Raw genomic sequence first — 20,778 nt, 5'->3', positions numbered from 1 at the left:
AAACAGAGCAGTGAGAGGTACTGGGCTTACATATTAACCTCGTGTATCTAATTAAAAATGCAAATTTTTATTAATTTCAGACGTAGTAAAAGCATGTGAGTCAGATTTACCCAGGGTGTTTAAAACCAATGTGCATACTTTCAAATGGGAATCGTCAGAGGGATACAGTACATGCATAAAGACAAACACACTCTTCTCTAGGTTGGGATGTGTATAGTGTGCTGCTGGAGAACTCAGATTGATTACCGTTCACTGACTTTCATTGGGCCAAGCATGATGAGTTAAGAAGTTTGAGCAACTGTTAAGATATTTGACGCCAAAGTGTTGAGGATTTGATTATTTCAAGCCAGTTTTATTTTTTTTATAGAATAAACATTTCCTCTGCACTTAGAGGAACAATAATCTCAAAATATACAGGCATCAACATTGACTAATGTGACCAATCTGTATGACTAATGAAATTGTGATAAAAAAAAAAAAAAAATAGCACAGCTGAGTATATGATATCTCAGTCCAAAGACAACACTTGTCAGTAAATTCACTGCTGATCCCTGTTTTCAGCAAATCACTGGTAAATATGATACATTTGAAAAAACGAACAAAACAAAACAAAACAAAACAAGAAACAAACACACAAATAGGTCAAATAAAACAATTACCTGAAGTCCGTGGATCTCTAAAAGTGGCGGTCCAACCGTATTGCCTAATCCTCCTGATCAAATCTGCATTGATTGTAAATGATTGTAGCCCCCATGCAAAGTTTTAAATGCTCACCAGTATTTGAAAAATCTCCTAGTTTTTTATGACCTTGCCTGACTCGCTCACAACATGTAGGTTACCTGGCTGTCCTTAAAGCTGCCTCAGAGAGTGCACCCATACACTGAACAGTGTAAATAAATACATTCTCAGTTTTAAGTGTTTCTCTCTCCAACATGGAACTGATTTACATTTACATTAAGTCATTTAGCAGATGCTCTCATCCAAAACAATTTCTAAAAGAGGCAGAAAGCAAACCAAACATACAGCCATTAAGGAGCTGTCTGTTACATAAGAACTACCAGTAAGTTCCGTATTAGACCAGGTACAAATGCAAGAATACTGAAGGAAAATAAGAGAGTGAACGAGAAGTGGGTCAGAAGCCCCCATAATATAAACGATCAAGTACCACCAACAACAGGTATCACAGTTAAGCGTGAAGTACTATCCATCAAAGACAGAGGAAAATCCACATTATAAAAGCCTTTAGGACATGGGACCTCACCTGTCCTGCTATGTTAAGACTTCAACGTTAGCATAAAATGAACAAAACCTAAGATGCCAGGAAGTCTTTGTGAGCACAGGGGCAAAGAGAGGTCATGCTGTTGTTAACCTTTTCTCCTCCCTCACAGTAATGATTCAGTGAGCCTTGGATGATTCAGTGAGAAATGTTCGGTCAGCACTACTGTGTGACAGAAAAATTTGAGTAAAATAAACAAAAACACATGAAGGTCACACATGAAGATGTTCTGATATGGCTCCACTTGAAAGAGCAGCAATAAACAAAAAAGATAAACAAGTAAATCATTTGTCTAGCATGTTATTAAAATTATCATAGAAAACCAAGTTCATATGTAATGTGTTTAATAATGTTTTTGTCAGACAGAACAGTCATTGTCAACACATACATTTTATTCACCCCATACATGAGACATTTTGAGACAAAATTTCCAATTTTGTTTTGCGACACTGCCATCTAGTGGTGGTTTTGCATATCATCAACACATTTTCTGTTAGCGGAAGTGTCTTAATGCTGCTTTTTGAATAAAAAAATAGATTAATGACATTCTTACTGCTCTCAAATTATTGGTGCTGAATTTGTCCTGAATATGGGCATATGTGGCACTTTGGGATCAGTGTTTTTTGTATAGGTGAAATCTATAAAACTGTTAGGGCATGTAAAACTACTTCAGAAGTGGCTGACAGGCCTCGGACTCCAGAGGGTTAACTGTCTTTTACTCTGAGGCATTTAGTTGGTAAAAGCCATTGAGCAAATGGTATCACAGTGTCTGGTCTTCACAAATAAATATTCATGAAGACGTTAGTTAGATGTTAGTACATATTTCAACTTCCTCATTGTGTCTAGTCTGAGTTGTCTCTTTCATGTCACGGATCTCTCAAGATGGTGAAGCTGATAGGGTGGTGAGAAATTGATTGTCAGTCTTGTCACAGCTTTTGACTTGAATGGATCTGTAGCAGAGGACAACACAGAGAGACAAAAAAGAAATGTACCATAGAATGCCAGGAGGTAGCCTGTATTAGAACATTAGGCTACATTTAGAATTATGACATGTCTATGTCAAATGTAGAAGTTCTGAGGAAAAAAAGGTAAAGTCAGTGACATTAAGTTTACCTCAGTAATAGTTGACTTCCTCTTCTTCGCTGAATCCAGCTTTGACAGCATCTTCAATAGCTTTCTTTTCTTCAGGTGCTGCAGCTGGTAGAATGGCCAGCAATTCTCCCTCAATCTTCTTCAATCTTACATCAGTACTCCTCTCAAAGGCTTTTTTGTTCTTGATGACCAGGCGTAGAATACCTTTCTGTGCTTCATCACACCCCTTCTGTAGCTGTAGACGCTCGAGTTCAAACTCTGGCTTACTCTTATCCATGGCCATGAGTTTGCCCAGACTACTGACTCTGTCCATCAGGTACTTGTTGGACACTTCAGTGTAGGTATCTGAGATCATGTGGACAAGACTGGCAATGTTGGATGCCTGGAAGGCCTGGTTGTAGAGCAGGTCTTTTGAGAACAGTTTGGCATTGTAAGACAGTTTCTGTGTCTTCTCAGATGTTGTGACAAAATTCTTGAGAGTTTTGCTCAGGCTGACCTTCACAATGTGGGACACCATCTGAAAGAAGCGTACCATCTTCTCCCACTGTTCCTTCACTCTACCCATGGCATCCATACCTTTGACCAGCATTTCTATGGTGGTTTTAAAGTCAATCTCCTTGATCTGGCAGTTCCTCATGGTGACCAAAATGTCAGTCAGCTCCTTCTGGTTCTTCTCCATGTTCTCCACACACTTCTCATACATCTCTCTTGTCTTGTCCAGTTGTGCTCTGGTCTGCTCAATACGGAAATGAGCGTTCGCTGAGGCCCTTTCTCCTGCAGACTTTTTACCAGACCCTTCACTCTTATTCCCCTGCTGGTACATCATGGGTGGTTTTGGTGTCATAGACGGAGATTTTGTGACACTCTTGCTTTTGCTGTCAAAAGCACGAGCTGATTTAATGAGCTCCTCCCAATAAGAGATGATCTCCTCTTCTTTCTCCATCTCACAATTGCCTTCTGGTGCATACTTTGCAAGCTTCAAACAGATGTCGAATCCATCTTCACATAAGAGAACAGCCTCTAATTTTGGTTCGCAGTCTGGGTACTTGTCCAAGCTGTTTTTAATCCGTTTAAACTGGTTTGCTGCGAAATCTGTGTTTGTGTATTTTTTCTTCTGATCATACAGTTTCTTCCAGTCAATATTTCCCTCTTGAATGTAATGTCCAATAAGTTCTGTGGACTTCAAAATTTCCCCAGACTTGCTGTAGATATTTATTTTGTCAACTTCATCTGCTTCATCGTCCTTACCTCTTATGTAGTCATATGTATCCTTCACTTTAGTTGAGGCCTTACACATTTGTGCAACAGGTTGGGTAACAATGGATGTTATTCCATTTACAAGACCTGTTATACTTTCTGTTAGTCCTCCAACTAAATCCATTCCAATCATTCCCCATCCACTAGGAAGTGAATCCATTGCTTTCTTGTAGTTCTCTTGAGCCTCTCCCAGTTCCCTCTCCATTGTCTTCATTGCCTTCGCAGATCTTTCATTGGCTTCTCGTGATGCATCCTCCCTCATTTTGGCTTCTTCCATTTTTTCCTTGATTTCCTCCAGCTCCTCTCCATAGAAATGCTCTGCATTCACACTTGCCTCCAGGAGTTCTTGAATGATGTTGATGACGTCAGCAAACTTTTCTTCTGCTGCACAGGCCAACTCCACACAGTCATCTGCGATAACTCGTATGTTCTCCAGCTGGTCAGGCAGGTGGGCCTGGACAACCTCATCATCATCATGAAACAGGATCTGCACTGCAGTCTTCATGTAGTCTGGTACAGTGGAAGTGTGAAGGCGGATCTGATCCATACTCTTATGGGCTTCATTAAAAGCCCACCAGCCAGAGTTACACACTTGCATGAGGCAGGCGCGGAATGACTCTGGGTATTTGATGTACTTGTAGCCGCCTTTGGGTGGGTTTTTGTTGATAGAGAAATCGGTTTTGGAGGAAATGAAGACCAGTTCCCCCATTATGGCTATGGAGAGTGGTGCTGGTGTCAGGTACTCCTCCCAGTTGGCATAAGGTTTCATTATGAGCTGGGTGGACTCTCTCATGTCCTGTGCTGTGGTGATACTCTGAGTCTTCTTCACAATTTCAGAAGCCATTGCTCTATTTTGTCTGCAATGTAAATAAAAATCTTGCAGAGTTACTGATTGTGTGTTGAAAAATAGCAACTTCATTTAAATGGTTTTCCCCAAAACATCATAGCATTACCACAGGGCTGAAGATATTAACGTGTCACCAGATAAATAGTTTTGTGCTCTTTCACTAGAGCGAAATCCACATGCAACAGATATGTCTACATTTACCTCTATATTTACTCATATATGTGTACATTTGTGTTTTCAGGATGTACGTATGCCAAGTGTGTTGTACTTGGAATATACACACACACACAAAAATAAAACACCCACAAATTAAATACTTGCCGGTCAAAATGGCTGGTAATAATGCTCATACAAACTGTAGCTATGACGATGGTTATTCCTAAACAGGACAATTAAAAATCAGCTTTGGCTGTGAAGTGATGACTGAATACACTGTAAAACATTGCAGCCCCATCTGTTTATACTCACTTATTTCTTCTTCTTAGATCAAAGGGCTATCACCCTTCTTAGCGAAATTACCAAAATGCATCCCCCCCTTGTTAACTTGTCATCCCCTCATATACTCTATAGAGTAGTGTCAGTGACAATTGGGCCATTTTCCCCCTTGTTAAAGATAACAAATCACCTACTGCATCTCTACATGCATATATATATATATATATACATACAGATAAAGTGTGAGAGAGTTTGGTAAACACATAGCAATGTTCTAAGTTCACGTGCAATGTTCAAATAAATGTATTGTAGCAGCGAGTTTATGTTATGTCAAGCAGTTCCTGGTTTTAGGAATTATGGGTAATGGATGTTTCAGTGTTCTTTAGCATAGTCTTCTCCTAAAGTGTAAAAATGTTAACAGCCTGGGCTGGGAGTATGAATGTCAGAGTGTGTGCAGTCACCATTATAGGTAAGGCCTAGTGCTTAACATCAGTAACAGTAAATTGCCATGTATATACGGCACTCGGTAATGGGAAATGTAGATCAGATATGAAATTCTATCCAAAATCAAATTTCTGAAATATTAATTATTATGAACATAGTTAGATTATTTGCTTTTGCGACTGTGAGATGAAGATATATGATTTCTTGACAAGTTATGTAAAGTTTTCTTTCATGAATAATGAAAAATAATCAATAATTCTAACTCACAGTGTTAAATTCAAGTTGACTTTACTCATGGTTACAAGGCAGCAGATTAATTTAGGTTTCTAAATTTAGCCAACATGAAATGTTTTACAGTGTTTTAGGCTGGCGCAGCTCTAATGCCAAGCGCGCAGGACGAGATGTAGTGGCAGTAATGACGGCGCGTGGCGCTTGAGACAGTTTGCAAAGTGCTTATTTATGAGCTGGGCTACACTAGCTAAAAGTGGTGTGTTGTGCCCGTTTCAAGCGTGCCACTAGACTGGGGCCTCTCTGTGCAGAATCGGATTAAGACAGTGCTGCAAAGAGGTAAGGAGGAGGAGAGAGTGACACGGTTCATGTGCACTGCAAGCTGCAAAGACGCATTGGATATGTTTGATTTCAAGTCGGCAGGACTTTGCCGCAGTGAAAAAGGAGGAAATAAAATGTTACCTGATAGCCTATAGGCTACATTTGATGCCATGAACGCCCAGCCTTTTTTTAAACAGGCTATGGATGTTACAGGTTACAGATGTTTCGTAATAGCCTACATATCAGAGGCTAATGTTGAGGTTGTGCGTAATCGTTACTGTTCGTTTTGCTTAATCGCTACTGTTCATTAAATAGTCGAACAGATTTGTCCTTCTCATTCTTTCGCCAACCTAGGTGTACATATATTTGTATTTGCGTTTGTAATACTGGCTACGGTTGCATGTACACATTTATATCATTCGGAATGAAATTGTTCCGATTGATGATTCCGAATGTACCGTTTACATGAAAGCAATCGACCTTGCGCCGACCTCTACGATGTAGTCAAAGGCAGTATCAAGATCTCTAAGCCAGACATATACAGAAATAAATAGGCCAAAGCTAGAGTGGTCAAAAGAACGCTCACTCCACAGCTTGCTTAAACAGATCATTGTTGCGGAATTTGCCCCAATCTAGACTATTCTTAACTCTTAGAGGATGTTTAAGAAACGCTTGCTACGCAGTGTAATTTAAACTCTGTCATGCGTAGTAACATGCCAATACCGGACCGGCAAGAAGAAAGTCCTGCACATAGCTCAACTGATTGTCTATGGTCTAAAAATTCAGTAAGGCAGACACTGCATTTTACCATTCTTCTCACCAGCTTGGTCTCCCTGCTTCACCTCACGTATTGCTTTGCAATTGCTATGTCTTGGAGAGTTTTAAAATTAAAAAATAAAATTAAAATGGTCCATGCTGTACACTTCATTTTTGTAAATTAAACCATAAACTATATTGTATGATAATCCATAGGCTAGAAGTCCATTTAAACTCTTGAGTGTTGTCAGTCCACTTGATAAATGGTTTGACTTTGATTATTGTCTCTGTTTACAAATTTATAATATTTTCAGGATTTCTAAAGACACACTGGTACACAGTACGGTTTACAGTACAAAAACAGTAAAATTTTAGTTGTCTTCTGCTCTGAAGGAAGTTCAGTATTAAAGCTTACCGTTCGGTTATTAATGCAAGGTGCTCTGCCGATGAAAGCTGAAGATCGTTCTGCTCTGCTATGATCAGCCCTTTAGTCAGAGGGCTTATATAGTCGCCCAAAGCCCTTCTCCTCCTCTGGAAAGTTATGGAATCTTACATCGGGAGGAGTCTAGTTCCTGGAAATTGAAAGAGTTTCAGTTTCAGTTTCAGTTTCTGTTTTTCAAACTTAATATTAATGCAGTTCTCCTTTGCAGATCCAATAGGCAGGATCAGATGTGTGAGTGAGAGGAAGGAGGACAGACCAAATAAAAAGATCCCTTTTCTGAGGCACTAGTAAGGGACTGTAAAGTCAGGTTACAGGCCAAAGAATACATATGCAGACACATAGTCCATGATTCTAAGCACGTTCACTTTTATGCCACCATAGAGGAGGATAGGTTTACTTTTGCCCTTGTGAAGTGAAAAGTGAAAGTAATGGCCCTTGTCATGCAATGCTGTGCATGATATCTGTGACAGCTGAGTTTAAAAATGGATTTTAGTTTCACTTCTTAATATGCGGACAAACATTCTCTTCTGAGAATATCTCTGAAGGTTGTGCTGATGTGTCAACACCAGAGACTCTGGGCATGGGACACTGTGCATGGTGCTGTTAGTCTCTGGGGAGACTTTCTTTCTTTTCATTTTCATGCCTTCCTCCTGCAGAGGATTCTCATTTTACAGTGTATTTTTGGGAAATCAGAAACCTGATGCTTTTAAGGGGGTGCAGGCGACTGTTTTTGGGAACATCAGCTGGTGTAGACTATAAACAGTTCAAACAATGCAGAGCTGGATACCACATGTGTGTGATTCATGGAGGTCGGGAGACCAGGCACCATGGTCCTCAGGCCAACGACAGGGCTTGGTTCTCTCTCCCTCTCATTCAGTCATGGTCACTTGTGGTCTGTGTAGTTCTGTGTGGAGTCAGTTTCAGAGGTGAACCGCACAGGTCCGTTCCGCAAGGGGCCCAGCCTTGCATAGCTTTGGTCTAAAACCCTCACTGACACATTTCGCTGATCTGATGAAAGGCTTGATGAGCAGTGGAGTCAGATGTGTTAGTGCTCAGCTGAAACTAAAATGAGTCTTGAAAAACACACTGTTATAAAGGCCTTTACCCCCATACGTTAATGGTATGCCCCATTTATCGTTTGGTACAAGCCATTTGCATACCCCTAATAGGTCATGGTGACGTCAGACGGTAATAGACTTGTTGTGTTAGGATGAGTTTGCAGTTTCCTAGTTGTCCGATTGATACCAGTGTTTCCCTATGGTGTGCGTACATTTGAAGTAAGTCATCCAACAATGTAATAAGGTTAAATATTATGTATGCTGTTCTGAAGCACCCTTTGTATTGTTTGTTCGCTATGCGAAGGTTCGAAGTTAAGTCTGTTGTTCTCTTGTGGTTGTTCTCACTAATCACCCCATGCCCGAGCCGTATCGGCTAAATGATAAGAACGGCGATGTAAGCCGCTAGTGCATTTGTTATGAATATTGTAACACGCTGGCGAACCTCATTCTCTTTCATACCACGAATAATCTACCGTTAGTGCTCGGGTATGTGAGGTGGTTGGTCTGGACGACTAGAATACTCATTTATACATTTACCCACTGAGCGTATCGAGTTATGTAAATAATAGTTTGAGCGTGTATTTTATGTGGTATTTATTTGCATTACTCGTTATTTGATTGCACCAGTAGAAATGTTCCGTTTATTACTTTATAATATTTATACGCAATGTTGGAGTGCCACCTTGTGGTCACTTTGAGTATTACCCCATGTCAATTCCCTAATGTTTAGTCTGTTTGTGTGTTTGTGCCCTTCTATAGGAAACCACACCTTTTATCGCTATATTTTGCATTGGAGTAGATACTCCCCTATTTGAGAATTGTGTGGTAGTGAAACCCTCACAATAAAGGAATCAACCCTGACTTGGATGCAGTGATTCTGACCGATCACCTGTGGTGGGCTAGTTCTTGCGAACCCGGCACAAGTTTAATTGGAGTAGCTCCCGACAGGTGATCGGTCAGAATCACTGCATCCAAGTCAGGGTTGATTCCTTTATTGTGAGGGTTTCACTACCACACAATTCTCAAATAGGGGAGTATCTACTCCAATGCAAAATATAGCGATAAAAGGTGTGGTTTCCTATAGAAGGGCACAAACACACAAACAGACTAAACATTAGGGAATTGACATGGGGTAATACTCAAAGTGACCACAAGGTGGCACTCCAACATTGCGTATAAATATTATAAAGTAATAAACGGAACATTTCTACTGGTGCAATCAAATAACGAGTAATGCAAATAAATACCACATAAAATACACGCTCAAACTATTATTTACATAACTCGATACGCTCAGTGGGTAAATGTATAAATGAGTATTCTAGTCGTCCAGACCAACCACCTCACATACCCGAGCACTAACGGTAGATTATTCGTGGTATGAAAGAGAATGAGGTTCGCCAGCGTGTTACAATATTCATAACAAATGCACTAGCGGCTTACATCGCCGTTCTTATCATTTAGCCGATACGGCTCGGGCATGGGGTGATTAGTGAGAACAACCACAAGAGAACAACAGACTTAACTTCGAACCTTCGCATAGCGAACAAACAATACAAAGGGTGCTTCAGAACAGCATACATAATATTTAACCTTATTACATTGTTGGATGACTTACTTCAAATGTACGCACACCATAGGGAAACACTGGTATCAATCGGACAACTAGGAAACTGCAAACTCATCCTAACACAACAAGTCTATTACCGTCTGACGTCACCATGACCTATTAGGGGTATGCAAATGGCTTGTACCAAACGATAAATGGGGCATACCATTAACGTATGGGGGTAAAGGCCTTTATAACACACACTGATGATCACTGGTCCGTGAATAGTGCTCACACATTGTCATATGATGTCACAAGACAATACTTTTGATTTTATCCAGACATGGAGAGTGATGAAATGTGAAATTGATTATACATGCTGTGCATTGGCCTCACTGACCTCATGTTAGTAAAAGCGATAAATGTATTCTGCTAAATATTTTCTGAAACTTAAACAGTTGTGACCTTTACCTTACCCTGTCTCGGCACAGGATCCTTTGGTCTAATATGTACTGTCAAACTGCTGCTTAAACCTTTACACACACCTTTAATAAATACTGCTGTATACTGCACTGATTCTGTTTTCCACTTTATTATGGATTAATATGTCTGTATGGAATTCATTCTGTGCATGTTTTAAGAAATTGAACAACTCCTGGAATTTGGAACCATTTAACAGTGAAAGTGGCATCCAAGTGTGCTCTGGGATCAGCTCACAGAAATCCAAATTCTTCAACATGAACAAGATTTGACGACCATTAGCCTGCCTCCTGCAAAAACTCATGATCATAACCTGGTTTTGAATATAAGACAAGAAATTAGAGATTCAAAAAGATGTTAAGTTAATGTAAATCTCCTTTTTATCATTTTATTGAGTTTAATCTGATGTTTATATTCCATATCTTGAGGAAATGAAGCTCACGGTTGGCAACTGATCGCTGTCAGTCCTCTCATAGATTTTCACTTGAATGAATCTGAAGCAGAAAACAACATCATAAATGAATTACATATATACTGAGCAAAGGAGGTAGAATATTTCATTTTACTAAAATACTAAAGGATTTTTTTTATTTTCAGTCTTTTTATTTCTATTATACAATTTTAATGACAGATATTTGTGCATCTGTGCTCTATCAGATATTTAGCTTGTACTGGACTATACATATTTCACATCACATGATAATCACTTTTATGGCAGACACTTTATGCTCAAATTTGGTAACATATTAAGGACATGTGTTGCATTCATGTTTGTGAGGAAAATAGCTGTACTGAGGTCATGAACTTTCTGTACCTAAACTGAAATTTCTAAACTGATATCAGTAACAACCAAATCATTGGGGTATAGCACTTTAAAATTTCAGAGGCAAAACATGAACGCTTGATACAAACAACCTTAGAATTGCTACCTAGTAAAGAAAGAGGCAGACTGAACAAGGCAATGAGGAACTGGAGTGACCAAGTTACCCAAACACCTGTTATCTGATCTGAACAACAAGACATATTATGGCTTTAAACAAATATTAATCTTACAATCAAAATACACCAATGCTGCATTCAGAAAATTCTCCCCTTTTTGTGATTTCCAATATGCTGAAAACATCACATTATGTGGTGGTGTGAGAGGTTTTTATCCTATCCTTTATTTAATGACAGGATTTTTTTTTATTCACTGGTCATTTTTAAACAGCTTGTTTGAATTGGGGCGAAAATATTACAACTTCACACACATCGATTTTCAAGAATACATGTCCCATGGATCAACTCTTCAAATATCTTGATCAGTTTATGACCCATAAGCAGTCATAAAAGCAGGCATGAATTACTAGTATTACAATTCATATTGTCTTTGCTGCGCATTTTTTTTTCAGATAAAAAAAAAGCATCAACAATTTATTTGTGGAAGTTAAAATAATGGTAATTCTGATATTTTAAGAAGATTGTGTTTCCTCCGACAAATCCTATACCAAACATTTTTAGTGCTATATCTTAAATTTTGCACATGGAAAATAATTTGTCAGTTTTCTGAGGGCACATCAAAATACACTTGATGCCCATTGACATTTTACTGCTCATATAAATTTGCATTATTGTCCTGTTCTACCAGAAAGATAACTGAATATTATAGCCTATCATTGGTCAGTTGATGTGAGGTGCTCTGCTGAAAATGATCTCTTCTCTTCTGCTTTGTAAGACAGAAAGTTTAATATAGAATGTAGTGGCACTAAACCCTTCCCCACCTCCCAAAAAGGAAATGGCATGTTGGGTTGGGGAGGGGTTTAGTTTATGGACACCTTCAGTTTCAGTATTTCAAACCCACTGTGTGCTGCTGCAGAACTGATACATTCAACAGGCACAGAACTTGGAGAGCTACGGTGAGTGTTCCTTTCAAAAGACTTAACACCAGACAGTCGTGTTAGCTGATGATCTGATCAGTTATTTTGATGGTGGATTTTGAGCAACCTCTCTGCCAAATGGACCAGTATTTGGGTTGCTTTGTGATGTTTGTGACAATAGTATCTTGGTTTTAATCAGAAGTTTTTGTCCTTGGCAAATTGCTGGTTGAAAGAGAGATGCCTAATGGATTGGATACATACAGTAAATCTACAGCATGACTGTGTATGCAAACTAGAATTACAACTGCTGTAGCTGCTATTACTGCTACAACTACTACTACAACTGCTACTGCTAATACTGTTACCATTACACACAGGAAAAGAGTATGTAAGGAGGATGTAAAAAGACCAGATGGGCTCCTCCTGGCTCCAAACCACAGTCTGCACATAACAGCAGTGCTGTCTGAGCCATGAACCTTTGTCCTGTCAGACAGAGTCTTATCAGGCTGACCTGCTCTGGAGACTCCTTTTTCTGTTTGTAAACATTTCATATGAGTCGCCAATCTGAGGTCATCAAACTCAAAATGTACTACAATAAAACTAATTAATTGGCTGGTTCAGAGTGTATTACTGATTCAACATTGTCGTCAAAAAGCCATCTAATGTCATGTAACAATGTGATGAAATGTAACAATTCACCTTAAACATCTGTAGACTCTGGGCAGCTTAGAGGTCCTAGCAGCTGGACAAGACATACTTAGACTCTAGCTCACCAGTGAGTAGATAGTCAGATGGATGACTGGTTAGACAGTAGGTGTTTAGAGGTAAAATATTCCCTTTATCCTTAGATGATTGTTGAGGAAATGGTTTGTAAGCCCTTTATTCGTGAAAGCATGTCATTCTCCTAGCACTAGGAATCTCTGGTTGATTCAGTACTAGGGCTTTAACCTGATTGTAAAATGGATCCACTTAGCTCTGTTTTCCCCAAGCACACAATATTCACAACACATTATTGTAATTATTTGTCATGGTTTGATGAAGAGGCTGCATGTATGTGCAGATTAGTCACAGTATTATTTTAAAAGAACATAGTACACAAGATTCTCAAACTTATAGGAGTGAACATACAGGCTTGTTGACAGGTTGCCACAACAACACAACACATAGACAAACCAGTTCCACACAGATAACAAGAGGAAAACTAGGAGTATTTATACAAACCAGGAAAGTCTAAACAAACAGGGAAAAGTGGAACTAGTAATTGAACTAAGATAAACTAAGGAAACCAAGAAGTAACAGAGATGAAAACCAAAACTAAGCACTGGAAGGCATGACACTATTAGTATTCTGAAGAGAATAACAAAGGTGGTGTCTGGGAATGTATCAAAGTGAGAGAGAGAGAGAGAGAGAGAGAGAGAGTTGAACTATGCGAGAGCCATGAGTCTTGTTCAGTTACACGTGGCCTTATCAGGCTGACCTTTATTCACAGTTGGCCTAGATATTTAAAGGGTCTACAAGAACAGACAGCATAGGTACCTAATTAAGAAATTAATCATTCGTTTCACTCATGCCAACTCCACACTCAGTTGGAATATGGGGGATGTGGATTAGTTTCATAAGAGTGACAGCAGGGTCTGCAGGAACAAATACCATTTACAGGAAAGTGAAAGTGGAAGTACCGCAAAAAAAAAAAAAAAAGCCGTAACTCATTTATTTTGCTCGAGCTCCACATTCAGTTGGAATGTAGGGGCATGGGTTAGTTTCATAGCCGGTTCTGTAGGAACAGATACTAAGAATGTGAAAGTGAAAGTAAAAGCTCAAGCTCTTTAGTTTATTAGGAAAGTACCTTATACCGTCAGTTAACAGAGACTCACAGTCACTCTGGAGACTTGTTTTGTTCATTTTAACATTTCAAAGGTGACCTGTTAAAATCAACAAATTCAACATACTTGGTTAATTCTTGCGTATGACGTCACGCCAAAAAGCTACGGTTACCTAAGCAACACTACAGTGGGGTCTTTCCTTCGCACGATGGCAAACAGCCGCTCTCACATCGTGAGTATCTGACCTGCATCACATTATTGGTTTGTTTTGAATGTTTTTTGTTTTTTTAAGGTATGTTGTGACATGATCAAAATTAGTAAGACTTACATTCCGTTGGCCAACCCGAACGCCAGAAAATGAACCATTTATTTACTTATTTTGCCTTCTGATGCAGATGCCGCCCTTGCATGTTTGAGTTTGCCCCAGTTCGACCGCTTGTTTCCATGCAGCGCGTACAAACGTCTTTTTAAACCAAGTAGCGGGTCAGTCATTCATTAGAACTGCGAAGGGATGCCGCTACGTCACATTTTTGGAGATCTACACTGAGCTCATGTAAAAGCTAACATTGTCTTATTGTTTTGTTAGCAAGTTAAATGTAGCTGTACATATTCCTACATATCCTGTAGTTATTGAGTGTCTATGTAGTTCTTTTTTAAAAATGAAACAAATAACAAAAACGAACAAACAAACAAAAAAGGTTATGGTTATGTAGGAATGTCCTTTGTGAGTGTTTGGGTGGAGGTTTTTTTTTATTTTTTTTATGAGGATTAAGTCAGGGCGTACTGTCCTGGTTTGTTTGTTGTGGGCATGTAAAGCCTTCTGAGACTTAAAATAGTGAAACTGGGCTCTAAATAAACCTTGCTGTTGTTGTTGTAGTTGTTGTTGTTGATGTTGTTGTTGAAAGGATTCGTGTGGACATGAAACAGGATTCAGCTGGTGTTGGAACTCATGCAGTACACATTCTCCAAGGTCTCTCAACCAATGGCATGCTCCTTTGATGAATTACAGCCCAGCCCTGTAAGACTATTGGCTCATGCCAGAGTCAGTCCTCAAAAAGGAAGAAAAAAGTCAGCATGGGGCGCACAGCGCTGCCATCAAGCATCAACGAATGAGGGACAGTTCAGTGAACTGTTGGAATGAATCAGTGCGTGAAAAGTGATGTAGATCATTTCTCTGTCTGCTTCACTTTCACACAGCTTTAAGAGAAGCCAGACGTCTGCTGCCCGGCTGATCCGTATGGCAGGCCATTTGGTGCCGAGTCTCGGGTAATGTCCAGTTGAAGTTCGGATCTGTTCTGTGTTTTGGAGATGAAGTCTTACTTTTGGGAAAGAAGTATATTAAATGCATTTGTCAAACTTGTTTTTTTTTTTTTTTGTGGTAAACATTTTTGAGGGTGATTAAAGCTAACATGCTTAACGTGGAAGTTCTCTTCAGCTGAACATTAACATGAAGAACTATGGCAACAAAACCATTAGACCTTCATGTGCAATCCCAATTGACTATGAAGTTAGTTTTACTTTGTGTATAACTACAGCATGATTGTGTTAATTAAATACTAATGACTTACTAAGGTAAACGCATCCAATAAATGGTACTTTTTTGAAAAGTGGATTTGCTGTCATTACAAGGATAAATGTTCCATGTAGTTGAATTTTAATTGAAATAATCATGCATTTAATATGTAATTTCTAATGTTTTTAGACACTGTAAAAGTACATGCTCCCAACAGTTCTTAAGCTAAACTAAACGAAATATTTAACTACTTTAACTGTGATACCCTAAAATTGATGTTTTTTTTTTAATCGCATTTTTTTCTCGTTCAGTTTTTTTTGGTACACCTTCAAAACTGCCTTGTATAGAAACCATGGCTGCCAGCTAAGGTAAGCATTTTGTTTTGATGAAAATACTGCATTGTAGCACCCATAATGCATTTACATAATGAAGGATCAAGGTGATGAAGGATGTGGTTCTGGTGACTGGTTAAATCACAGGAAATCGGATAAAGATGTCATGAGTCATGGTTTAAAGCTGCCCTGACCGATAAAAAAAAATGCACATTAAGTCTTGGTTATTGACGGGCTTCTCAGAGGACCAGAGACATGGAGCTGGAAAAACAACCATGAGGAGGTTGAGCCCAATAGTCTCTGTTTTAAATAGCTTTAGCTCAGTTTATCATTTAAAACAACGCTATAAAACTGGAAGTGTCTTGTTTCTTTTACGGGGTTTAAACTGCATTAGAGTGTATATGAAATAGCACTTCATGCATGTCTGTTGTTAGACAGAGGCTGTCATGGGATAATCTGGAAGCTGTGGGGAGACACTTGGTTGAGACAGTCATCCCACCATTGAGAGACGGTCTCTCTGCATACAACAAGATCTCAGACGCCCTCCTCAAGGTGGAGGTCCATCTCATCACTCATGGGACTCGCCCTTACCTTGATATTCGGCACCTGATTAAGGAAGCACAGCAGAGTTTGGAGTTTGCAGAAGAAACCACTAGCAGGCAGCTCAAAGACCTGGATGGCAGTCTAGAAGATATGACTGCTAAACAGTACAAACTAAAGCAAGAGAGAGAGAAAAAAACACTTGATTTAGACAACTTACGAACCAAGCAAAAATCAAACATAAGCACCTTAAACACTTATAAAGATTCTCTGAAACAAGGAAAAAGGAACTTGGATTCAGCTAAAGCCACACTTCGCAGACAGCAGGACAGAGAGGACACTGCAGACACAGTGATGAAAGTCGGGGTTGGTGTGACACTCATTCCAGTATTTGGATGGGTTGCAGGTAAATACAAGAATAAAACGGATTCAGAGCTTAATTTAAATGTGTTTCTTTGTGGCTGGACAGACACTCTGTTGCTTCAGTCCATAATTTGATGTTGTCTTATCTGACACAGGACCAGCAATGATTATTGGTGGTGCTTTGGAAAAGATAGAGGCTGAGAAGGCTGTCAGGGTTGCAGAAGAAGAAGTGAGCAGATTCGAGTCTCAGGTGAGGACATACTCTGATAAAGTGTCTGAATACGAAGACAAGATCTCCCAGACAAAGAAAGACATCACACAGATGGATGAAGAACTGAAACAAGTCGGAGAGAAAATCGAGGAGGTCAGATGGCAGAGAGAGGCCTTGGTGGAGTTCCAGGAGAAGATGAGAAGCGCTGTCCACCTCCTGGGCCGTCTGAGTGGAACAGCCAACGTACTGGAACTTCAGACCCGACGCTTCATCCTCTTGGAGCCTGTGATGAAGGTGATGGAGGATGTGGTGAAGGTAGCTGGAAAAATCACAGGTCATCAGGTCCTACAGGATGAGGGTGTGATGAGTCTTGTAGACGCCATGAGAGAGAAAAACAGGAGACTGGCAGCTGTCTGTGCCTCACGCAACAATCAAGCTCTAGAAAACTATTATTGAAAAAGATAATTTCTCATTAGATATTAGTATTAGTGTGTTAGTAGCTGTTTTAGTAGCTTTACATGCTGGACTTATGGTCCTTGCTTTGTAGTCACCAGTAGTACTGCTTAAATCTCATATTTACCATGCACGATGTATTTTGATAAGTCATATCTTATCTACTCAGTGAAAGTTTAGTGAAAGTCAGCTTCAATAAAAAAACAAGTTACCAACTTTTGTGGTCTTGATCTTTCTTTTCTTTGTCTGTTCAATAAAATATATCTTATTTCTCTTAATATGAACCATGGACTGGTGGACTGCCAAGTTATTAGGAAACTATCAAACTCCACTAGTTGTATATTGGATATATGTGTTAGGTTGTAGTGTAAAAGTGTAACTTAACTTGTCACACTCTTAGGGACTATGTGTGTGTCATGGGTTTTGTCACCTCAGAAATCTATGAACTTTCATCACAGTGTGTGTTACATAAATTGTCTAGCTACATGATGCTAAATATTTAAATTCACAAATGTGAGATGTCACCAGTGCATGTTTGCAAGGGGAAGTCACTGACAACACTGGGATCAAAGTGTGGAAAAAAACAAAAAATGGTGAACAGAACTGGGATCTGCTCTCCTCATTAATGGCTTTTTGTCTGGATTTTTTGCAGCATCTCATGTTGGATTATGAAAGAGGAAACTGCTATTAATAGATCCTGTCGAGTAGAATCTCTATTTTAAACATCCTTTATTAATTAGTCATTGCACATAGTTGTACATAGTACAAGGTAGTTGTCATCTTAATGCTGTAGTGAGAGAGAAAAAAACAAAACAAAACAACAACAACAATAACAACAGGCTCACCTAATTTAATGACCATAAGATTGCTTTAATATGCTCTGTATGGTTTCTCTTGCAGAGTCACTGTCCTTATAGTTGGGTTAAATGGAGCTCAGCGGGTCACTGATTACACTCTACCGACTATAAAGCTCCAGCACATATTATCCTGTTATCACTACTTCAGGAAGCTTACAAACTTTCTCAGGTTTCATGTGCACCATCCTGTGACCATTCCAGTAAATCAAGCATATGATTCAAGGGCTATTCTTGTTAAGTGTGATGTAAGCGAGTGTTATTCAAATAGTGAAATTTAAACTCAGCATTTATATAAGATATTTTGAAAACCGAACTTATAAATGTTGAAATTATGTAACTGAGAAGTTTTCATTACCCCATGACATAATATTATTGTATTAATGTTGTCAGTTTCATTTCTCATGGCCATGTAAGCTACCTTCATTTACTGTTGTTTTGATATCTTGTTTAAGTGATTCAGTCCAAGCATGTAGGCACTTAAACACAAGGAACCATAAACCCCCTCCTTCTCCCAGTTCTGACCAACACTTTTCACAAATCAACAGTAACATAAAAACAAAATCAAAATCACTACAAACAAGTAGATACAAACATGAAACATGGACCATAAAATCTCAGTAAGAAAAGAATGATAAAATGTACGTCTGATAACTTTGTGATTAAGTTCAGAAGACATGTAGTACAGTGTGTGTGTGCGTGTGAGCACTCGAGGGTTACGCTCCAAACAGAGCAGTGAGAGGTACTGGGCTCACATATTCACCTCGTGTATCTAATTAAGTTGCAAATTTTTTAACAAGGTGTATTTGTATTTCTCAGTTGAATATATAAACTTTACATAAGATCTTGAAGTGTATAAAATTATTTAAGAGCTTCATCATGCTCAGGGAAATTAAGTTAAAATTGTTAATTTAACTGACATTTCAAAGTAACAGGATTTGTACTTTAGCATGTAAAGTTTAATGCTTTTACATGTCCAATGCATTGTATGTACGATCCAGAGTTTCCCTTTTTTTTATTGTATTTGGAACACACAGATAATGACAAACTAAAAGATACAGGCAGTCCCCAGATTACGAATGAGATCTGCTCCCTACGTATGTCTTTAAGTCGGATTTGTAGCTAAGCTGGAACAGGTGCATGCCGTTCCTTTTTAGCATTGGGTCGTCAAATGTTTGTCTGGTCATTTCTCATCCTTTTGCCTGTAGTGATATTTGCATGTTTCACTTGCCTGTGTCATTACACAACTTTTACAAGCTCTTATAACAGTAAAACCTAGGTCATCGGGTAGAGCCCTTCCCATGACTTTTTTCCAGCACCTTTGTAAACTGTCCATGCTGTCGCAGTGAGGCTTGCAAAAGTACAATTGATTGATCACTATTAATTTGCTGGGGGTTTGTGTGTATTAAAAAAAGTTTTCTTTTGTAGTCTCTAATCGTGTAAAGTAACTGTCCTATGGAAGTTTGTGTGTGTGTTCCTCAGTTATTATAGCTCCCGGTGAAGAAATATTAGGCGAAGCCCCACTACAAACCAATATTTCGTAATTTAGATCTTAAATTATCCCTGTATTTTTGTTTTCCCAGCCACACAATTCGAGATTTGTGAGTAGGCGATTACTGTAGGCCTACTCTATATTAGAGGCCCGGTGCATAATTGACCCTGGTTACTACAAAGGCGATTCAGGCCTCAAAATCTGCACAGTTTCTGAAAGGTTATTTAATGTAGTTTTCAAATTACAAGTTTTTAAATGATGTTTTATTTACAAATTTATTGTTTATTTATTTTTTAAATCTGTTTTACCCTGTGAAAACTGATAATTACCGGCTAAGAGAAACCCTGGAACATGGTATATATTTTACATTTCTGTGAATATAAAACACTTAAACACTTCCAAATACACTAAACATCTTAAACATAAAGCTGTCCACCATTTTAAATCAGAGCACGTCGGCGTGTTCAGGATATAACTTTGTTTTGGGCTCAAATTCCGTGTTCTCCTTCTTCAAGCCGACGAACCACTGAGGCCACGCAATGTTTCCATGAGCGTCACAAGGTACTGCGTGTGTTCATTATAATGAACCATTGTATTTAACTCCATTTATTTTAAATATATAATAGGTTTTATCACAGTCCGTTTGTAAGTAGGAGTTATTCTTAAGTCGGGCATTCATAACTCAGTGACTGCTTGTAAGAGAATTCAGTGGATGCATTTCACTCCGCTTGTTTTACTGGTGAACTGTTGAAAAACAGACAGAGTTGAAAACACAGCCCGAATGTACCACTAGATGGGGTCAAACTGCTACAAAAAACCCCACAATCTCAGGGAAGTCTCCCCTGGAGATTTCAACCAGCTCTGCTGATAATGATTTTACCTTTCACTTTGTTCTTTTTGTAAAGAAATAATTAAAACAACACAGGTTCTTGAGACACTGTACAGAGAGGATCCGTCAGTAACCAGAAAAGAAGAATGGCACAACTCAAAATGCCAGCAAACACCATCAGATTCTTGTTGACATTTGCTCATACTGTCATGTCACTCATGCTGTCACAGAATTAGTCTCACTAAGGATGGTTTGGTGAGAGCAAGGGAACAAAGGACTTACAAAAATATATTTTTAGCTTTGAAGATGAACAAGGCAGAGGTTGTG

At 38.9% G+C, this 20,778-nt stretch overlaps 1 protein-coding gene across 1 annotated transcript; it reads right to left on the bottom strand.

Moving 5' to 3' along the window:
- Positions 1-2,390: 2,390 nt before the first annotated feature.
- Positions 2,391-4,469, bottom strand: LOC115821791 (uncharacterized). The gene has a single exon (XM_030785581.1). The coding sequence runs from the start codon at positions 4,467-4,469 to the stop codon at positions 2,391-2,393; it is 2,079 nt and encodes a 692-aa protein (XP_030641441.1).
- Positions 4,470-20,778: the final 16,309 nt, after the last annotated feature.

Source organism: Chanos chanos, chromosome 9 (genome assembly GCF_902362185.1).
Source record: "Chanos chanos chromosome 9, fChaCha1.1, whole genome shotgun sequence".
NCBI classification, from domain to species: domain Eukaryota; kingdom Metazoa; phylum Chordata; class Actinopteri; order Gonorynchiformes; family Chanidae; genus Chanos; species Chanos chanos.
The sequence above is the reverse complement of the archived record's forward strand: the minus strand, read 5'-3'. Positions and strand labels throughout refer to the sequence as shown.